Genomic DNA, 17,224 nt, shown 5'->3' on the forward strand with positions numbered 1-17,224 from the left:
TGCGGCTCTCTTTTATTTTCAAGTTTTCTACTCCGCTAGCCAGCACCTCGTCTAAATAGGTGTGCGTTTCTTTTTCTTCTAGATTGCAGCAGCTCGTTGGCCATGAGCCAATCTGCGTTTCTCGACGTGCATCCAACTGGTATTTACTGCTCCACACACTGATAATTACTACCTTCCCACATGGTTATCAATGCAGCATTAGCTGATACGTAAAATACCTATCCAGGCGTTGTAAGATCTGGCATGCATCAGCAACGTCTGATCAGGGGAACACGACCACCTGGCTGGCTTTCGCTAAATCCACAGCCAGCTGTGAATATTTACAGATTAACACATGCGCCATCATTTTGGAGGAAACCGGTGGCGATCATAGACTTAATATATAGACAACGCTAGTGCCCAAAAGCCTGTTTTAGCATGGGCAGTGCTATTGAGGACTTTCACCATTTTGAAATAGTCAACTGGTTGGGACTTCCTTTGAGTTAAGGCAAGATCACATAATTCCATCCAGGTCATCAGGAGGAATCAGGCAATTAATTATACTTGTGAGGAAACATTCCATAACTGTAGGTGGCAGTAAATTTCCAACCTTGGCTTTATACCTGTTCAAACAACACACTCCAGGTGGCAGTATGCACCCTTTCAGTCTGCTTACCAACTCATAGAAGTAGTAGAAGAATAAACTGTACTACTTTTAAATTAAGATTGCCTAAATGGCGCTGCCCATGTGCTCACAGAGGGCATAATGGGACAGATACAAAGAAGAGTCCTTGAAGGTTAGTGCTATCCAGGGTCCTTGGGATGTCCCTACCTTAATCCTTACCATAACCATTTTAAATGTCAACTTCAATGGGTAGGGAAGTCCTAAGGATCCCAGGTTGCAAGGACCTTGACTATCTCTATGGTGGTGGTGCAGTCTCCTTCATACATGCACCCAATCAGAGCACACAAGCAATTAATTCAGATGGAACAATATGCTCACAGTACAAAATCACATGATTACCCACCATTTTCTGCAATTCATGGAGCCACCACCCTGTTACAGTTTAATAGCTGATGAATTATATCAAAGATTATGTATATACTGACAAGACACATGTCGCTCCGCACTAACAATGGGAGTAGTCCACAAAGCTCACGGCAGACTGTCTAGCTCCTGCCTATTCTTTCTTTGGCTTGATAAATACATCTAATTTTTCACATCCTTTTTTTAATATTCGACGAGGGTTATTGACGTCAACTGCCTGTATTTAATGGAGAGAGATGTGGTGGTGTAAAGTACTTTAGTACTTTAAAGTATTTTTACTTCTTAATCACCCTGTCGTCTCAGATTTTGAAATGATGCTTTACAGCGAAAGCAATCTTTTTTTGGTATCTGTACTTTACTATTTATATTTTTGACATCTTTTACTTTTACTTCACTACATTCCTAAAGAAAATGATATACTTTTTACTTCATACATTTTCACGGACACCCAAAAGTACTCGTTACATTTTGAATGCTTAGCAGGACAGGAAAATGGTCCAATTCACGCACTTATCAAGACAACACATGGTCATCCCTTCTACCTCAGATCTGGCGGACTCACTAAACACAAATGCATCTTTTGTAAATGATGTCTGAGTGTTGGAGTTTTCCTCTGGCTATCCATACATTTTAAAAACAAAAAAAATGGTGCCACCTGCTTTGCTTAATAGAAGGAATTTGAAATTATTCATACTTTTACTTTTGATACTTCTTGAATTTATTTTGGGCAACAGACATATACAGCAAAATGTGGACCCAGAGGATATCACTTGTAAGTATTAATTAAAACATTATTTCCAAAGTGATCCTCTGGTAAAAACAATAACACAATGATTAAAAGACAATACAAAATTACACAACCATACATTCATTTATATTGACATCCTAAAAAGTGTCACTATGCACTGCACTTATCCCTAACCTTAAAAATCAAACATATTAATTTCACAATAAAACAATTTATTAATTGCACATCATTCCGATCCTTCAAATACGCCTGGCCAGCAGTAGGGGGCACAAGGAGCAGTGGAGTGGTTTCCCAACAACCTTATCCAAATGGCAAACTTAAGTATATTGTAACGACCCTGAGTTTATAAGACACTGTCGCACGAGCATGCTTTTGCGGCACAGTCGATAGCACGCCGGACCTCGGGCTAGAAGGTCGAGGGTTCGAGACCTGCTCCCTGCTGTTTCATTACAATATTTAGAACCAAATACTTTATTTATTTTTATTTATTTCACCTTTATTTAACCAGGTAGGCTAGTTGAGAACAAGTTCTCATTTGCAACTGCGACCTAACTTTTACTCAAGTAGTATTTTACTGGGTAACTTTTACTTGAGTAACTTTCTATTAAGATATCTATAATTTTACTCAAGTATGACAATTGGGTACTTTTTTCACCACTGGAGAGATGCTACTAGCGTCATCCCATGAATATGCATAGCCATCTCGAGATCAATATAAACTCTAATATAAAGTGTTTTTTTCCAAATGTTTCCCGGGATGTCACGTCAACTACTTAAATCAGTACAACATAAGCATTACAAAACGAAACGTATATTCAATCAAATAAACCTCACGTAGCAAATAAGCCATTCATTTTTTTATTGACGAAATTCGGTCGACACTCATTGACCTGCATAGAAAAAAATCCTTGCTTGGTGGGCGAAACAACTAAAAAACGCCACCTGCTGGAGGGAGTCAGATTTTCAGACGAATTGGGCTTCTCTCTTCAGCTCTCATTGCATTCAAGTCAACAGTCAACTTCCCACAGGTTTTCTCTGAATACATTTTCTGCAAGCAAAGGCTGTACAGATTTAGCATTTCAGAGCTATTCCAATAATTATAATTGGGAATGTGTGTTAACAAGTTGTGAATGCGGGTTAAGTAGCCTACTACAGTAGCTGGCGAAGGAGAAATACAGACCATCTAATGTAGCTTTTAGTACTATTACCTGTGTTGAATGCATTTCCTCTATGTATAATCATATTTGGAATTTGGATGTACTAATTTTCTAAGTGATCGTGTGTTAAATAACTAATTATTGTCAAAAAAGGTTGAGGGAAGGGGAATGGCTGTCGGTGTGGTCATGAGGTGGGAGTAAGATGGAGGACATGGAAAAAAAGGAGAAAAGTGGAACATGTTTTGAGTGAATATGGAGTGGTGGATCACACAGATCTTTTGTAAGAGCTACAGAAGGAAATTTAACATGACGAGAGTGAGGGTGAATTAACTGCGGTGGCAGCTTCGGTGAAGACCGCTGAGTTTGAGCATCATCTTGATGATGACAAAGATATTCCTGGCCCAGTGGGAGTGAGATTTTTTGCCTTATGGATCTGATTCCTAGATGTGTGGTACCCATGGTGCTGGCGATCAGAGGTGTCCAATGAGAGAAAGGCAGGTTGAGGTTGCCAGGATCAGAGTAGTCCACAAAGGTGTCCTATGCTGAGGTAGTGAAGAGAGTAGTAGAGGAAGATGGGTCCAGGGTGAGGGCTCTTAAGAGGATCCCTATGAGTAGGCCGAGGCCAATAGAGTGATCGGAATAACCTGTGCTTCGTTAAGGTTGTTTTTCTTTGGTGCTCTTGGCCATGGTTGTCAAGTACTGCAGGAATGACATGTAAATCAGAGAGGATAGATGTGGTGGCAGCTGCAGAGAAGTACTTGGGTGTACAAGATGTTTTGAACAAGATCAGATGGGGCCAAAGTAATGGAATAGTTTTGAGGTTTTAATGGGTGCAGGGTTAGTTGGTAATTTTGTATTTTTTTCACAAAGTGTAATGAATTCATACGGTACTACAGATTAGTAGGCTGATACACTGCCAATACAGTAGGTGGCGGTAGGCACCTAAAACATTTGAAGAAAAAGAAGAGCCAGCGGAACAATAGCACTGCCTGGAACCTATGATTATGGTCCTCGTATCAAGGGGGACGTTAAACCGCTGGACCATGCTTTTCTTATGTTTTGTAATGTACAATCCAAGGTTGTGTGGGAGCTGAATTTACTTGGTGAGTTATCAACACTAAACGAGACCTTGGCGGCATGAGCAGGTACGATTTATATGTAGTTTGTTGCTACCAAAGCAATTTACCCGTAGCTAGCTACATTAGCCTGCGCATGTTTACTAATGAATAATTGTTTCCTATGGATTTTTTTTTTTTTTTTAAACGAACAGTAGTTAGCTAGTATATGTTATATTGTGTAGCTAAATTAGCGAGATAATATTAAGGGGTTTCTCAATGCTCTTTCACATCGGCTGTATTGAGAATATTCTGGCCAACCATGTCTGTCTTTTTTTCACAGCTCAAGCGGTAACGTTACTCTACTGTTATGTCTTGTTAGCTAGCAGATTGTAACTGCTAATGATGTTCCATTAGCCTTACATGATAAGTACCATTTGGCGTAGCACTGAATTTTCGACCGACCTTAACTTTGCGATAACTTCGTTCTCAATTCGGTCAAACGCGTATCTTCTAACATGTATGTCCTTTTCCAGTTGCAGGTTTTTCGTTTGAATTCAGAAAATGCTCCGTTATTAAATACGTACTATACAGAAATCGCTCTTCCTTTTCCTGGTTGTTAAAATTCGAATAATTCCCATATCTGTACCTGTACTTTACATTACTATTTATATTTTTGACAGCTTTTACTTTACTACATTCCTAAAGAAAATGATGTACGTTTTACTCCATACATTTTCCCTGACACCCACAAGTACTTGTCTAATTAGTCTTTCACTATTGTCTGATTCGCGCATTTATAAAGAGAACATTCCTGGTCATCCCTACTGCCTCTGATCTGGCAGACTCACTAAACACATGCTTCGTTTGTAAATTATGTCTGAGTGTTGAACTGCGCCCCTGGCTATCCGTAAATAAACAATTAAAAAATAATCGTGTCATCTGGTTTGCTTAATGTAACACATTTTAAATGATTTATACTTAAGTACATTTTAAACCAAATACTTTTAGACTTTTACACAAGTAGTATTTTACTAGATTACTTTTACTTTAGTTATTTTCTTTTTTAAGGTATCTTTACTTTTACTGCAAAAAATGTATTTTCAGCTCTTTGAAGCTGGTGTACCAAACTGAAAGTAAAACACGCAAAAACGGAAGTTACGAACGGGAAGTATAGAAGTAATGCACATTGAACATATACCGCTTCTTAGACTTGCTTTCAATATGAGTGACAGATCTATAATGCGCATTTGTATGTGCATATGGCTGGGTCGCCCAAAAAGTTACATATTGCAGCTTTAAAGAAATCAATGTTTTGTTCCATGAACTAATCCAACCTTGTACTCCACCTTAATTGGGGAGAACGGGCTTGTGGTAATGACTGGAAATACATCAAACACAGCTATTCCATTTGCTCCATTCCAGCCGCTATAGAGCTGTTCTCTCCTCAGCAGCCTCCTGTGGTTGATGAAAGTCGAAAGTCGGACACTGATGTGGATTTCCACCCGCAAGGTTCAGTGCAACATGACAGTGTTTATAAAAGTTGTCTCCAACCCACATATCACACACTCAAACTGAAAATGTGTGTCTATTGAACATAAATTGGTGAGAGACCATTATATTACATTCATTTCTACATATCCACTGAATACATGAATTGCGGCAGAGTTGGTTCCTGCTTGTCACGTCTTTGGTCATGTTCGCATCAAAAACACTTTAATGATTGATTGACAATAGAGCCTCCTACAATGCAGGCGATGAATGTTTATCCCCATAATGCAACACACTTTAAAAGGCCGACTTGACAAAACTGAAAAGCTTGAAAGAAGATATTTAAATAGTTTAAATATACATTTATAAATGGGCAAGATGGCAGCATACACATTGTTGGATTACTTCATGGAGCAAAAAAACAAACATTTATTTTAATAACTGAGCTTTTTCTAAATTCAAACAAACCACCTGCAACTGAACACTGATATTTTAAAAGTTATGTTTGGGCGAATCGAGAACGAAGATCGTATCGCCAACTTAAGCTTGTGGAAAATTCTGTGCTACGCAAAACAGTACTTGTCCTGTAAGGGCTAATGGAGCATCACATTAGCTAACAGATTGCAACAGACTAATGTCTTACTAGCTAGCGAAGGGTTTTGCTTCCTTGCTTTACCAAATATATGTTTCATAAATTCCGTTTTTATCTGTATTTTTACCAGTGACAGGTTATTGTAGTGCAGTGAACCGGCATTAGCTACAGTTGAAGTCAGAAGTTTACATACACCTTAGCCAAATACATTTAAACTCAGTTTTTCACAATTCCTGACATTTAATCCTTGTAAAAATTCCCTGTCTTAGGCCATTTAGGGTCACCACTTTATTTTAAGAATGTCAGAAGAATAGTGGAGAGATATTTCAGCTTTCATTTATTTCATCACATTCACAGTGGGTCAGAAGTTTACATACATACTCATTTAGTATTTGGTAACATTGCCTTTTAAGTTGTTTAACTTGGGTCAAATGTTTTGGTGACTTTTGGCCCATTCCTCCTTACAGAGCTAGTGTAACTCAGTCAGGTTTGTAGGCCTCCTTGCTCACACACGCTTTTTCAGTTGAGGTCAGGGCTTTGTGATGGCCACTCCCATACCTTGACTTTGTTGTCCTTAAGTCTTTTTTTGACAACTTTGGAAGTATGCTTGGAGTCATTGTCCATTTGGAAGACCCATTTGTGACCAAGCTTTAATTTCCTGACTGATGTCTTGAGATATTGCTTCAAAATATCCACATAATTTTCCTCCCTCATGTCATCTATTTTCTGAAGTGCACCAGTCCCTCCTGCAGCAAAGCACCCCCACAACAGAATGCTGCCACCCCCGTGCTTCGCGGTTGGGATGGTGTTCTTCGGCTTGCAAGCCTCCCCTTTTTCCTACAAACATTATGATGGTCATTATGGCCAAACAGTTCTATTTGTGTTTCATCAGACCAGAGGACATTTCTCCATGTGCAGTTGCAAACCGAAGTCTGGCTTTTTTTTATGGTGGTTTTGGAGCAGTGGCTTCTTCCTTGTTGAGCGGCCTATCAGGTTATGACGATATAGGACTCGTTTTACTGTGGATATAGATACTTTTGTACCTGTTTCCTCCAGCATCTTCACAAGGTCCATTGCTGTTGTTCTGGGATTGATTTACAATTTTCACACCAAAGCACGTACATTTCTAGGAGACAGAATGTGTCTCCTTCCTGAGCGGTATGACGGCTGCATGGTCCCATGGTGTTTATACTTTCATGCTATTGTTTGTGGAGATTAGCGTGGTACCGTCAGGCATTTGGAAATTGCTCCCAAGGATGAACCAGAGGTTGATTTCTTTTGACTTTCACATGATGTCAAGCAGAGGCACTGAGTTTGAAGGTAGGCCTTGAAATGCATTCACAGGTACACCTCCAATTGACTCAAATGATGTCAATTACCCTATCAGAAGCTTCTAAGGCCATTACATAATTTTCTTGAATTTTCCAAGCTGTTTAAAGGCACAGTCAACTTAGTGTATGTAAACCTCTGACTCACTGGAATTGTGATACTGTGAATTATAAGTTAAATAATCTGTCTAAACACTTTTTGGATAAATTACTTGTGTCATGCACAATGTGATGTCCTAACCGACTTGCCAAAACTATAGTCTGCTAACAAGACATTTGTGGAGTGGTTGAAAAATGTGTTTTAATGACTCCAACCTGAGTGTATGTAAACTTCCGACTTCAACTGTAGCTATACTTGTTGTTATGCCGTAACACTGCTGAAGTGGTGCTGTCAGTTTAGCCCAATCTATCCCTGAACCTATCAGTTATCAACATGAAGGTTTAGTTAGTTCAGAAACATTCACATTAACACATTTCAATGTTTTCACACCCAGGTGAACCCAGATAGGAGCAGCATCTGACTCGACTGAAGCTTGAACTTATAAACCCACTGCAGTCATGCTACTCCCCATCCTTGTCCGTGAGTCCCTATGCTGCTCAAAGAACTCTGCCTTACTGACGTCCTCAAACATACAGACCTGTATCAGGGGTCTTCAGGGCAAGGGAGCCAGGGGCCTCCACAGCTACGCCCAGTGGTTCCTCTGTAGGAGGCTTCCCTCACGCCTCAACACCCAAATACGGGGGGCCAAGAGTTGGAAGAGCCAGACCAAGCAGCAGGAGAATGAGTGGAGGAAGAGGAACAAGACGGTGCTGACGTATATCGCTGCTGCAGGGGTGGGGATGATCGGCATGTCCTACGCTGCTGTACCCCTCTACAGACTCTACTGCCAGGTAGGAGCAGAATCATATACTTAGAGAGTATGGACATTAAAGTTTCTGCATTATGTATTTACATGACACTGTAATTCAAAATGGCGTCCATGTTAAACTATATGGCTCTGGGACGGGTAGGAGAGCAGAGATGGACCCAGAGAGACATACAATGTTTGATACAGTAGTACTGCCACTTGAAGGTTTTTAATGTTTTATTTATGGAGGTAGATATAGTAGCACATTTCAAATTGCTGGTTTGCTTACAAGTCATTATAGAAGCCTTCGTGAAATCTGGAGCTAAAAGCATTACAAGAAGACCTGAAAATAGTGGGTGAAAGATGGATGGATTTATTAGATAGCTGAGTGTCTCATCTGTTGTGTGTCTGTCTCTAGGCGTCCGGTCTGGGTGGGACGGCGGTGGCAGGTCACGATGCAGAGCAGGTGGAGACGATGACGCCGGTGATGGACCGCATCATTAAGATCACCTTCAACGCTGACACACACGCCAGCATGCAGTGGAACTTCCGCCCGCAGCAGTCTGAGATATACGTAAGACATGCTTAATATAGTGCTCACTCACTCTCCCTCCACACACACACACCCAGTAAGGAGGATACATTAGAAGACTGACAATTAAACCATTATTGTGTGTTGTTACAATAGAGGTATTTTATGTGTTTTAGTTATCTTGTTTTTTGAACAGGGACAATGAACAACAAAACATAACTTTCCGTACACTTGAGAAAAGATGCGTTGTACCAGATTTAGCCAACAGCTAATATCCATCGGCAGTCCACAGGCAGGTGAACAAGAAAACCATTAAATATGGACATATAGATGCGTTTCCACAATGAAGTCAAGACATTGGTCACGAGTATGTTTGTTGTTACAATAGTTATTTTATTGCATATGTTGTGTTCCAGGTGGTTCCAGGAGAGACTGCCCTGGCCTTCTACAGAGCCAAGAACCCTACAGACAAACCTGTTATTGGGATCTCCACCTACAACGTTGTGCCCTTTGAGGCTGGACAGTACTTCAACAAGATACAGGTACTAATGAACATGTAGTCCATGTCATTTATTTATTTTAAATTAAATAAATAAATATATATATATATTTATTTATTTTAAATTAAATAATAATATATATATATTTTATTTAAATAAATATATTTTAAATAAATAAATAAATATATTTTAAATAAATAAATATATTTTAAATAAATAAATATATTTTAAATAAATAAATATATATATTTTTTAAATAAATAAATAAAAAATATTTTAAATAAATATATATATATTTTAAATAAATAAATATATATTTTAAATAAATATATAAATATACATTTTAAATAAATATATATATATTTAATTTAAAATAAATAAATATATATTTAATAAATATATATAAATATATATTTAATAAATATATATAAATATATATATAAATATATTTTAAATAAATAAATATAAATATATTTTAAATAAAATAAATATGTATATTTATTTATCTTGCTGCTTTGCACCCCAGTATCGCTACTCACACATTCATCTTCTGCACATCTATTCACTCCACTGTTTAATTGGTATATTGTAATTACTTCGCTACCATGTCCTATTTATTGCCTTACCTCATTTGCAAATAAATACAGTATTGGGATGAGGTAGTTGGATGGGCTATGTACAGGTGCAGTGATCTATGAGCTGCTCTGATAGCTGGTGCTTAAAGCTAGTGATGGAGATATGAGTCTCCAGCTTTAGTGATTTTTGCAGTTCGTTCCAGTCATTGGCAGCAGAGAACTGGAGGGGAAGGTGGCCAAAAGAGGAATTGGCTTTGGGGGTGACCAGTGAGATATACCTGCTGGAGCGCGTGCTACGGGTGAGTGCTGCTATGGTGAGCTGAGATAAGGCGGGGCTTTACCTAGCAAAGACTTGTAGATGACCAGGAGCCAGTGGGTTTGGCGATGAGTATGAAGCGAGGGCCAGCCAACGAGAGAGTACAGGAGGATGCTTTGTTGTGAAATAGGAAGCTGATTCTAGATTTAATTTTGGATTGGAGATGCTTTATGTGAGTCTGGAAGGAGAGTTTACAGTCTAGCCAGACACCTAGGTATTTGTAGTTGTCCACATATTCTATGTCAGAACCGTCCAGAGTAGTGATGCTGGATGGGCGGGAGAGTTGTATGACATTGTAGCTCCTCTGGAGGTTCGTTAACACGGTCTCCAAAGAAGGTCAAGATGTGTACAGAATGGTGTCGTCTGCGTAGAGGTGGCTCAGAATCACCAGCAGCAAGAGCGACATTGTTGTATACAGAGAAGAGGCATTGAACCCTGTGGCACCCCAATAGAGACTGCCAGAGGTCCGGACAACAGTCCCTCCGATTTGACACACTGAACTCTATCAGAGAAGTAGTTGGTGAACCAGGCGAGGCAGTCATTTGAGAAACCAAGGCTGTTGAGTCTGCCGATAAGAATGTGGTGATTGACAGAGTTGAAAGCCTTGACCAGGTCGATGAATAGGGCTGCACAGTACTGTCTCTTATCGATGGTGGTTATGATATCGTTTAGGGCCTTGAGCGTGGCTGAGGTGCACCCATGACCAGCTCTGAAACCAGATTGCATAGCGGAGAAGGTACGGTGGGATTCAAAATGGTCGGTCATCTGTTTGTTAACTTGGCTTATGAAGACCTTAGAAAGGCAGGGTAGGATAGATATAGGTCTGTAGCAGTTTGGGTCTAGAGTGTCTCCCCCTTTGACGAGGGGGATGATCGCGACAGCTTTCCAATCTTTAGGAATCTCAGACAATACGAAAGAGAGATTGAGCAGGCTAGTAATAGGGGTTGCAATAATTTCTGCAGAAAAAGAGGGTCCAGATTGTCTAGCCCGGCTGATTTGTAGGAGTCCAGATTTTGCAGATCTTTCAGAACATCACGGGTATCCTGGATATTGACCTCATCCCGTCAGTTGAGGATGCCTGGTCATAACTTCCTCACCATCTTAGATAAGCATGCTCCGTTCAAAAAATGCAGAACTAAGAACAGATATAGCCCTTGGTTCACTCCAGACCTGACTGCCCTCGACCAGCACAAAAACATCCTGTGGCGGACTGCAATAGCATCGAGTCCCCGCGATATGCAACTGTTCAGGGAAGTCAGGAACCAAAGGCCAGCTTTTTCAAGCAGAAATTTGCATCCTGTAGCTCTAACTCCAAAAAGTTCTGGGACACTGTAAAGTCCATGGAGAAGAAGAGCACCTCCTCCCAGCTGCCCGCTGCACTGAGGCTAGGTAACACAGTCACCACTGATAAATCCATGATAATCTAAAACTTCAACAAGCATTTCTCAACGGCTGGCCATGCCTTCCTCCTGGCTACTCCGACCTCGGCCAACAGCCCCCCCGCAGCTACTCGCCCAAGCCTCCCCAGCTTCTCCTTTACCCAAATCAAGATAGCAGATGTTCTGAAAGAGCTGAAAAACCTGGACCCGTACAAATCAGCTGGGCTTGACAATCTGGACCCTCGATTTCTGAAACAATCCGCCGCCGTTGTCGCAACCCCTATTACTAGCCTGTTCAACCTCTTTCATATCGTCTGAGATCCCCAGGGATTGGTAAGCTGCCGCAGTCATCCCCCTCTTCAAATGGGGAGACACCCTGGACCCAAACTGTTACAGACCTATATCCATCCTGCCCTACCTATCTAAGGTCTTCGAAAGCCAAGTCAACAAACGGATCACTGACCATCTCGAATCCCACCGTACCTTCTCCGCTGTGCAATCTGGTTTCCGAGCCGGTCACGGGTGCACCTCAGCCACGCTCAAGGTACTAAACGATATCATAACCGCCATCGATAAAAGACAGTACTGTGCAGCCGTCTTCATCGACCTGGCCAAGGTTTTCGACTCTGTCAATCACCATATTCTTATCGGCAGACTCCGTAGCCTCGGTTTTTCTAATGACTGCCTTGCCTGGTTCACCAACTACTTTGCAGACAGAGTTCAGTCTGTCAAATCGGTGGGCATGTTGTCCGGTCCTCTGGCAGTCTCTATGGGGGTGCCACAGGGTTAGACTCTTTTCTCTGTATATATCAATGATGTTGCTCTTGCTGCGGGCGATTCCCTAATCCACCTCTACGCAGACGACACCATTCTGTATACTTCTGGCCCTTCCTTGGACACTGTGCTATCTAACCTCCAAACAAGCTTCAATGCCATACAACACTCCTTCCGTGGCCTCCAACTGCTCTTAAACGCTAGTAAAACCAAATGCATGCTTTTCAACCATTCGCTGCCTGCACCAGCACGCCCGACTAGCATCACCACCCTGGATGGTTCCGACCTAGAATATGTGGACATCTATAAGTACCTAGGTGTCTGGCTAGACTGTAAACTCTCCTTCCAGACTCATATCAAACATCCCCAATCCAAAATCAAATCTAGAGTCGGCTTTTTATTCCGCAACAAAGCCTCCTTCACTCATGTCGCCAAACTTACCCTAGTAAAACTGACTATCCTACCGATCCTCGACTTCGGCGATGTCATCTACAAAATAGCTTCCAATACTCTACTCAGCAAACTGGATGCAGATTATCACAGTGCCATCCGTTTTGTTACTAAAGCACCTTACACCACCCACCACTGCGACCTGTATGCTCTAGTCGGCTGGCCCTCGCTACATATTCGTCGCCAGACCCACTGCCTCCAGGTCATCTACAAGTTCATGCTAGGTAAAGCTCCGCCTTATCTCAGTTCACTGGTCACGATGGCAACACCCACCCATAGCACGTGCTCCAGCTGGTGTATCTTGCTGATCATCTCTAAAGCCAACACCTCATTTGGCTGCCTTTCCTTCCAGTTCTCTGCTGCCTGTGACTGGAACAAATGGCAAAAATCGCTGAAGTTGGAGACTTCTCTCCCTCACCAACTTTAAACATCTGCTATCTGAGCAGCTAACCGATCGCTGCAGCTGTACATAATCCATCGGTAAATAGCCCACCCAATTTACCTACCTCATCCCCATACTGTTTTTATTTATTTACTTTTCTACACCAGTATCTCTACCTGCACATGACCATCTGATCATTTATCCAGTGTTAAGCTGCAAAATTGTAATTATTCGCCTACCTCATGCCTTTTGCACACAATGTATATATTTTTTTCTACTGTGTTATTGACTTGTTTATTGTTTACTCCACGTGTAACTCTGTTGTCTGTTCACACTGCTATGCTTTATCTTGGCCAGGTCGCAGTTGTAAATGAGAACTTGTTCTCAACTAGCCTACCTGGTTAAATAAAGGTGAAATGAAAAAAAAAAAAATCTGCTATGTGGGTGAAGGAGAAATGGGGATGTTTGGGGGCAAGGCCGGACATTGACATGCATATTAAGCTTGTGTTTTTTACACACTTGTGCTGAGTCATTATCGCCAATGGCAATCAGTATAGTTCAGGCTGGCTGAATTCACCATAAGAAAAATTAAAGCAAGAACAAACTTGTATTTTTTTCCCCATGTGCACATTTTTGCTGTGTGCATCTCTTCATTGATCGTCAGTCTGCAATACTTTTTTGGGGTAAGCACTGCAGCTCACATCAGTGTTGTAGTAATCGAGACAGGTCTTGCTTTAGGTGGTCTTGAACACAACACTGGCTCACACACAGCTTCATATACATTATTTAGTTTGCTGTGGGGACTCCTGACCTAAATTGAACCTCTGATATTTACCTCCATATCGAATCTCTTCTCCCCTCCCAGTGTTTCTGTTTTGAGGAGCAGCGGTTGAACCCTAAAGAGGAAGTGGACATGCCCGTGTTCTTTTACATCGACCCGGAGTTTGACGAGGACCCACGTATGGCCCGTGTCGACACCATCACACTCTCATACACCTTCTTCGAGGCCAAGGAGGGACAGAAACTACCCCTTCCCGGATATAGTCCGATTTCCCTACACAGTTGAAGATTGGCCTCATACTATTTATTGTTCTCCTCAGAGATGCTGAGTTAGTCCAATATATACAGGCATTCAATCCATTTCGTCACTACAGGATGTTACACAAAATGTTAGTGTGTGTATTAGACACCGATGATTGCTGTAATATCAGTCATTCATCCCTGAATCAGATAATATACGAAAATGATCATGTACAGAGAAGGGGTTATGTAAAATTGTCCATGTGATGAATAGTTAACTTATCAAGTGTCTTTAAGACTGTAGTGTTCTTCAATCAAATAAATTATGATTTGAGCTTTGAGGACTAATCAGACTGTTCTACCCCCCCCCCCCCCCCCCCCCCCATTTAAGGGTACATTTATCCCTCTGAACCTTCCAAATCCCTTTTGTGTTTGTATTGTTGCAATTTCACCACTAGAGGTCATCACTAATCATTATGGATGCGTATATCTGCCGAATGATACATCATGTTTGCCATTTATTTTCCCATTTACCTGCTCATAATCGGTGACAATTCAAAGACGAATGTGTTGTTCTCTGAGAACTTTCATCTGAGAATTTCCCCACAATCTCTTAAAGTTTTCCTTTTCAATTGCTACCATGGTTGTGCTTATTTCTTTTAGAAACATTTCATTTTGGGCCTGTCGATATAACAATTTACATTTGTAAAGTGCTTTTCATCATACAGGAATAATCTGTGTGTTTAAAAAAAGAAAAACCTATAGGGTACCAGTCAAGTTTGGACACACCTACTCATTCAAGAGTTTTTTGTTTTTGTTTTTTTACACACCCGCTTGATGAAGATCCCAAACTCCTCCTGTGTTTGATCTCTGTAGCCACCTATGATTTTCAACCCTGGATGAGAAACAGGGGACCGCAGTAAGGTTAAACTTTATACTACAGGTCAGAAGTTTTAGAACACCTCCATTCAAAGGTTTTTATTTTTACTATTTTCTACATTGTAGAATAATAGTGAGGACATCAAAACTATGAAATAATGTAGTGAACACTTTTTTTGGTTCTCTCAATTTAAAACAGCACCTCCAGCCTCTCACTGATCTCTTCATGTTCCCTGGAGAGATTGACCATCTGCTTCTGAACCTTAGCCCTGGCATCACGCTCAGCCTCAATTTCCTCCTCCAGATCCTCAATACGGGCCTAGAACAGGGGGCAGGAGCAGGGGGGGATGAATACTACAATACAGTAAAAAGCACCATCTTTACAATGTTAAGAAGCAAAAGCAAGAAGCACCATCTTTCAAGCAACTGAGCCACCAGGAAAAATGTGTGCTACCTGAAGAAATGTCAGTTTTTTTCAGGAAATTATTCCTGTGTGCTTTCCTGTACTTGAGTTTAGATCCCGTACTGTACCTGGAGTTCCTAGATCTCTTTCTGGAGCTGAGCTCTCAGAGACTCCTCAATCTTGCTGTGGCCTTGGTCAGAATGTTGACTTTGTCCTTCTCTCCTTGCCAGTCATCCAGTGTCTGCTTGTGGGACTCTTGGAAGGCTTTCTTCTCCTTGGTCAGCTTGGCAGCACTCCTCTGTCAGGTGTTTGGAACAATATACACTGCTCAAAAAAATAAAGGGAACACTTAAACAACACAATGTAACTCCAAGTCAATCACACTTCTGTGAAATCAAACTGTCTACTTAGGAAGCAACACTGACTGACAAATTTCACATGCTGTTGTGCAAATGGAATAGACAACAGGTGGAAGTTATAGGCAATTAGCAAGACACCCCCAATAAAGGGGCATCAAATAAAGCATCAGTTCCTATGCTTCCTGGCTGATGTTTTGGTCACTTTTGAATGCTGGCGGTGCTTTCACTCTAGTGGTAGCATGAGACGGAGTCTACAACCCACACAAGTGGCTCAGGTAGTGCAGCTCATCCAGGATGGCACATCAATGCGAGCTATGGCAAGAAGGTTTGCTGCGTCTGTCAGCGTAGTGTCCAGAGCATGGAGGCGCTACCAGGAAACAGGCCATCAGGAGACGTGGAGGAGGCCAACAACCCAGCAGCAGGACCACTACCTCCGCGCAAGGAGGAGCACTGCCAGAGCCCTGCAAAATAACCTCCAGCAAGCCACAAATGTGCATGTGTCTTCTCAAACGGTCAGAAACAGACTCCATGAGGGTGGTATGAGGGCCCAACGTCCACAGGTGGGGGTTGTGCTTACAGCCCAACACCATGCAGGACGTTTGGCATTTGCCAGAGAACACCAAGATTGGCAAATTCGCCACTGGCGCCCTGTGCTCTTCACAGATGAAAGCAGGTTCACACTGAGCACGTGACAGACGTGACAGAGTCTGGAGATGCCGTGGAGAACGTTCTGCTGCCTGCAACATCCTCCAGCATGACCAGTTTGGCGGTGGGTCAGTCATGGTGTGGGGTGGCATTTATTTGGGGGGCCGCACAGCCCTCCATGTGCTCGCCAGAGGTAGCCTGACTGCCATTAGGTACCGAGATGAGATCCTCAGACCCCTTGTGAGACCATATGCTGGTGCGGTTGGCCCTGGGTTCCTCCTAATGCAAGACAATGTTAGACCTCATGTGGCTGGAGTGTGTCAGCAGTTCCTGCAAGAGGAAGGCATTGATGCTATGGACTGGCCCGCCCGTTCCCCAGACCTGAATCCAATTGAGCACATCTGGGACATCATGTCTCGCTCCATCCACCAATGCCACGTTGCACCACAGACTGTCCAGGAGTTGGCGGATGCTTTAGTCCAGGTCTGGGAGGAGATCCCTTAGGAGACCATCCGCCACCTCATCAGGAGCATGCCCAGGCGTTGTAGGGAGGTCATACAGGCACGTGGAGGCCACACACACTACTGAGCCTCATTTTGACTTGTTTTAAGGACATTACATCAAAGTTGGATCAGCCTGTAGTGTGGTTTTCCACATTAATTTTGAGTGTGACTCCAAATCCAGACCTCCATGGGTTGATAAATCTGATTTCCATTGATACTTTTTGTGTGATTTTGTGGTCAGCACATTCAACTATGTAAAGA

At 41.8% G+C, this 17,224-nt stretch overlaps 1 protein-coding gene and 1 long non-coding RNA gene across 3 annotated transcripts; one reads left to right on the forward strand and one right to left on the reverse strand.

Annotated features, from left to right (window-relative positions):
* The first annotated feature begins 3,901 nt into the window (after positions 1 to 3,901).
* cox11 (cytochrome c oxidase assembly homolog 11 (yeast)) lies at positions 3,902 to 14,812 on the forward strand. 2 transcript variants are annotated; one of them, XM_020495545.2, is made up of 5 exons: positions 3,902 to 4,077; positions 7,893 to 8,289; positions 8,665 to 8,820; positions 9,195 to 9,320; positions 14,020 to 14,812. In XM_020495545.2, exons 2-5 carry the CDS (start codon positions 7,957 to 7,959, stop codon positions 14,218 to 14,220), a joined length of 816 nt encoding a protein of 271 aa, XP_020351134.2. In that variant the 5' UTR covers positions 3,902 to 4,077; positions 7,893 to 7,956; the 3' UTR covers positions 14,221 to 14,812. The 2 variants fall into 2 exon arrangements, with proteins under 2 accessions (XP_020351134.2, XP_031691279.1); XM_031835419.1 differs by having other exon boundaries at positions 3,914 to 4,035.
* A 190-nt stretch (positions 14,813 to 15,002) lies between these two features.
* Positions 15,003 to 15,780, reverse strand: LOC116376191 (uncharacterized). Its single transcript, XR_004211586.1, has 3 exons — positions 15,585 to 15,780; positions 15,256 to 15,372; positions 15,003 to 15,069 (listed from the first exon to the last, which is right to left on the reverse strand). It is a non-coding gene; the product is annotated as an uncharacterized LOC116376191 (long non-coding RNA).
* Positions 15,781 to 17,224: the final 1,444 nt, after the last annotated feature.

This window comes from Oncorhynchus kisutch, linkage group LG11 (genome assembly GCF_002021735.2).
Source record: "Oncorhynchus kisutch isolate 150728-3 linkage group LG11, Okis_V2, whole genome shotgun sequence".
Classification (NCBI taxonomy): domain Eukaryota; kingdom Metazoa; phylum Chordata; class Actinopteri; order Salmoniformes; family Salmonidae; genus Oncorhynchus; species Oncorhynchus kisutch.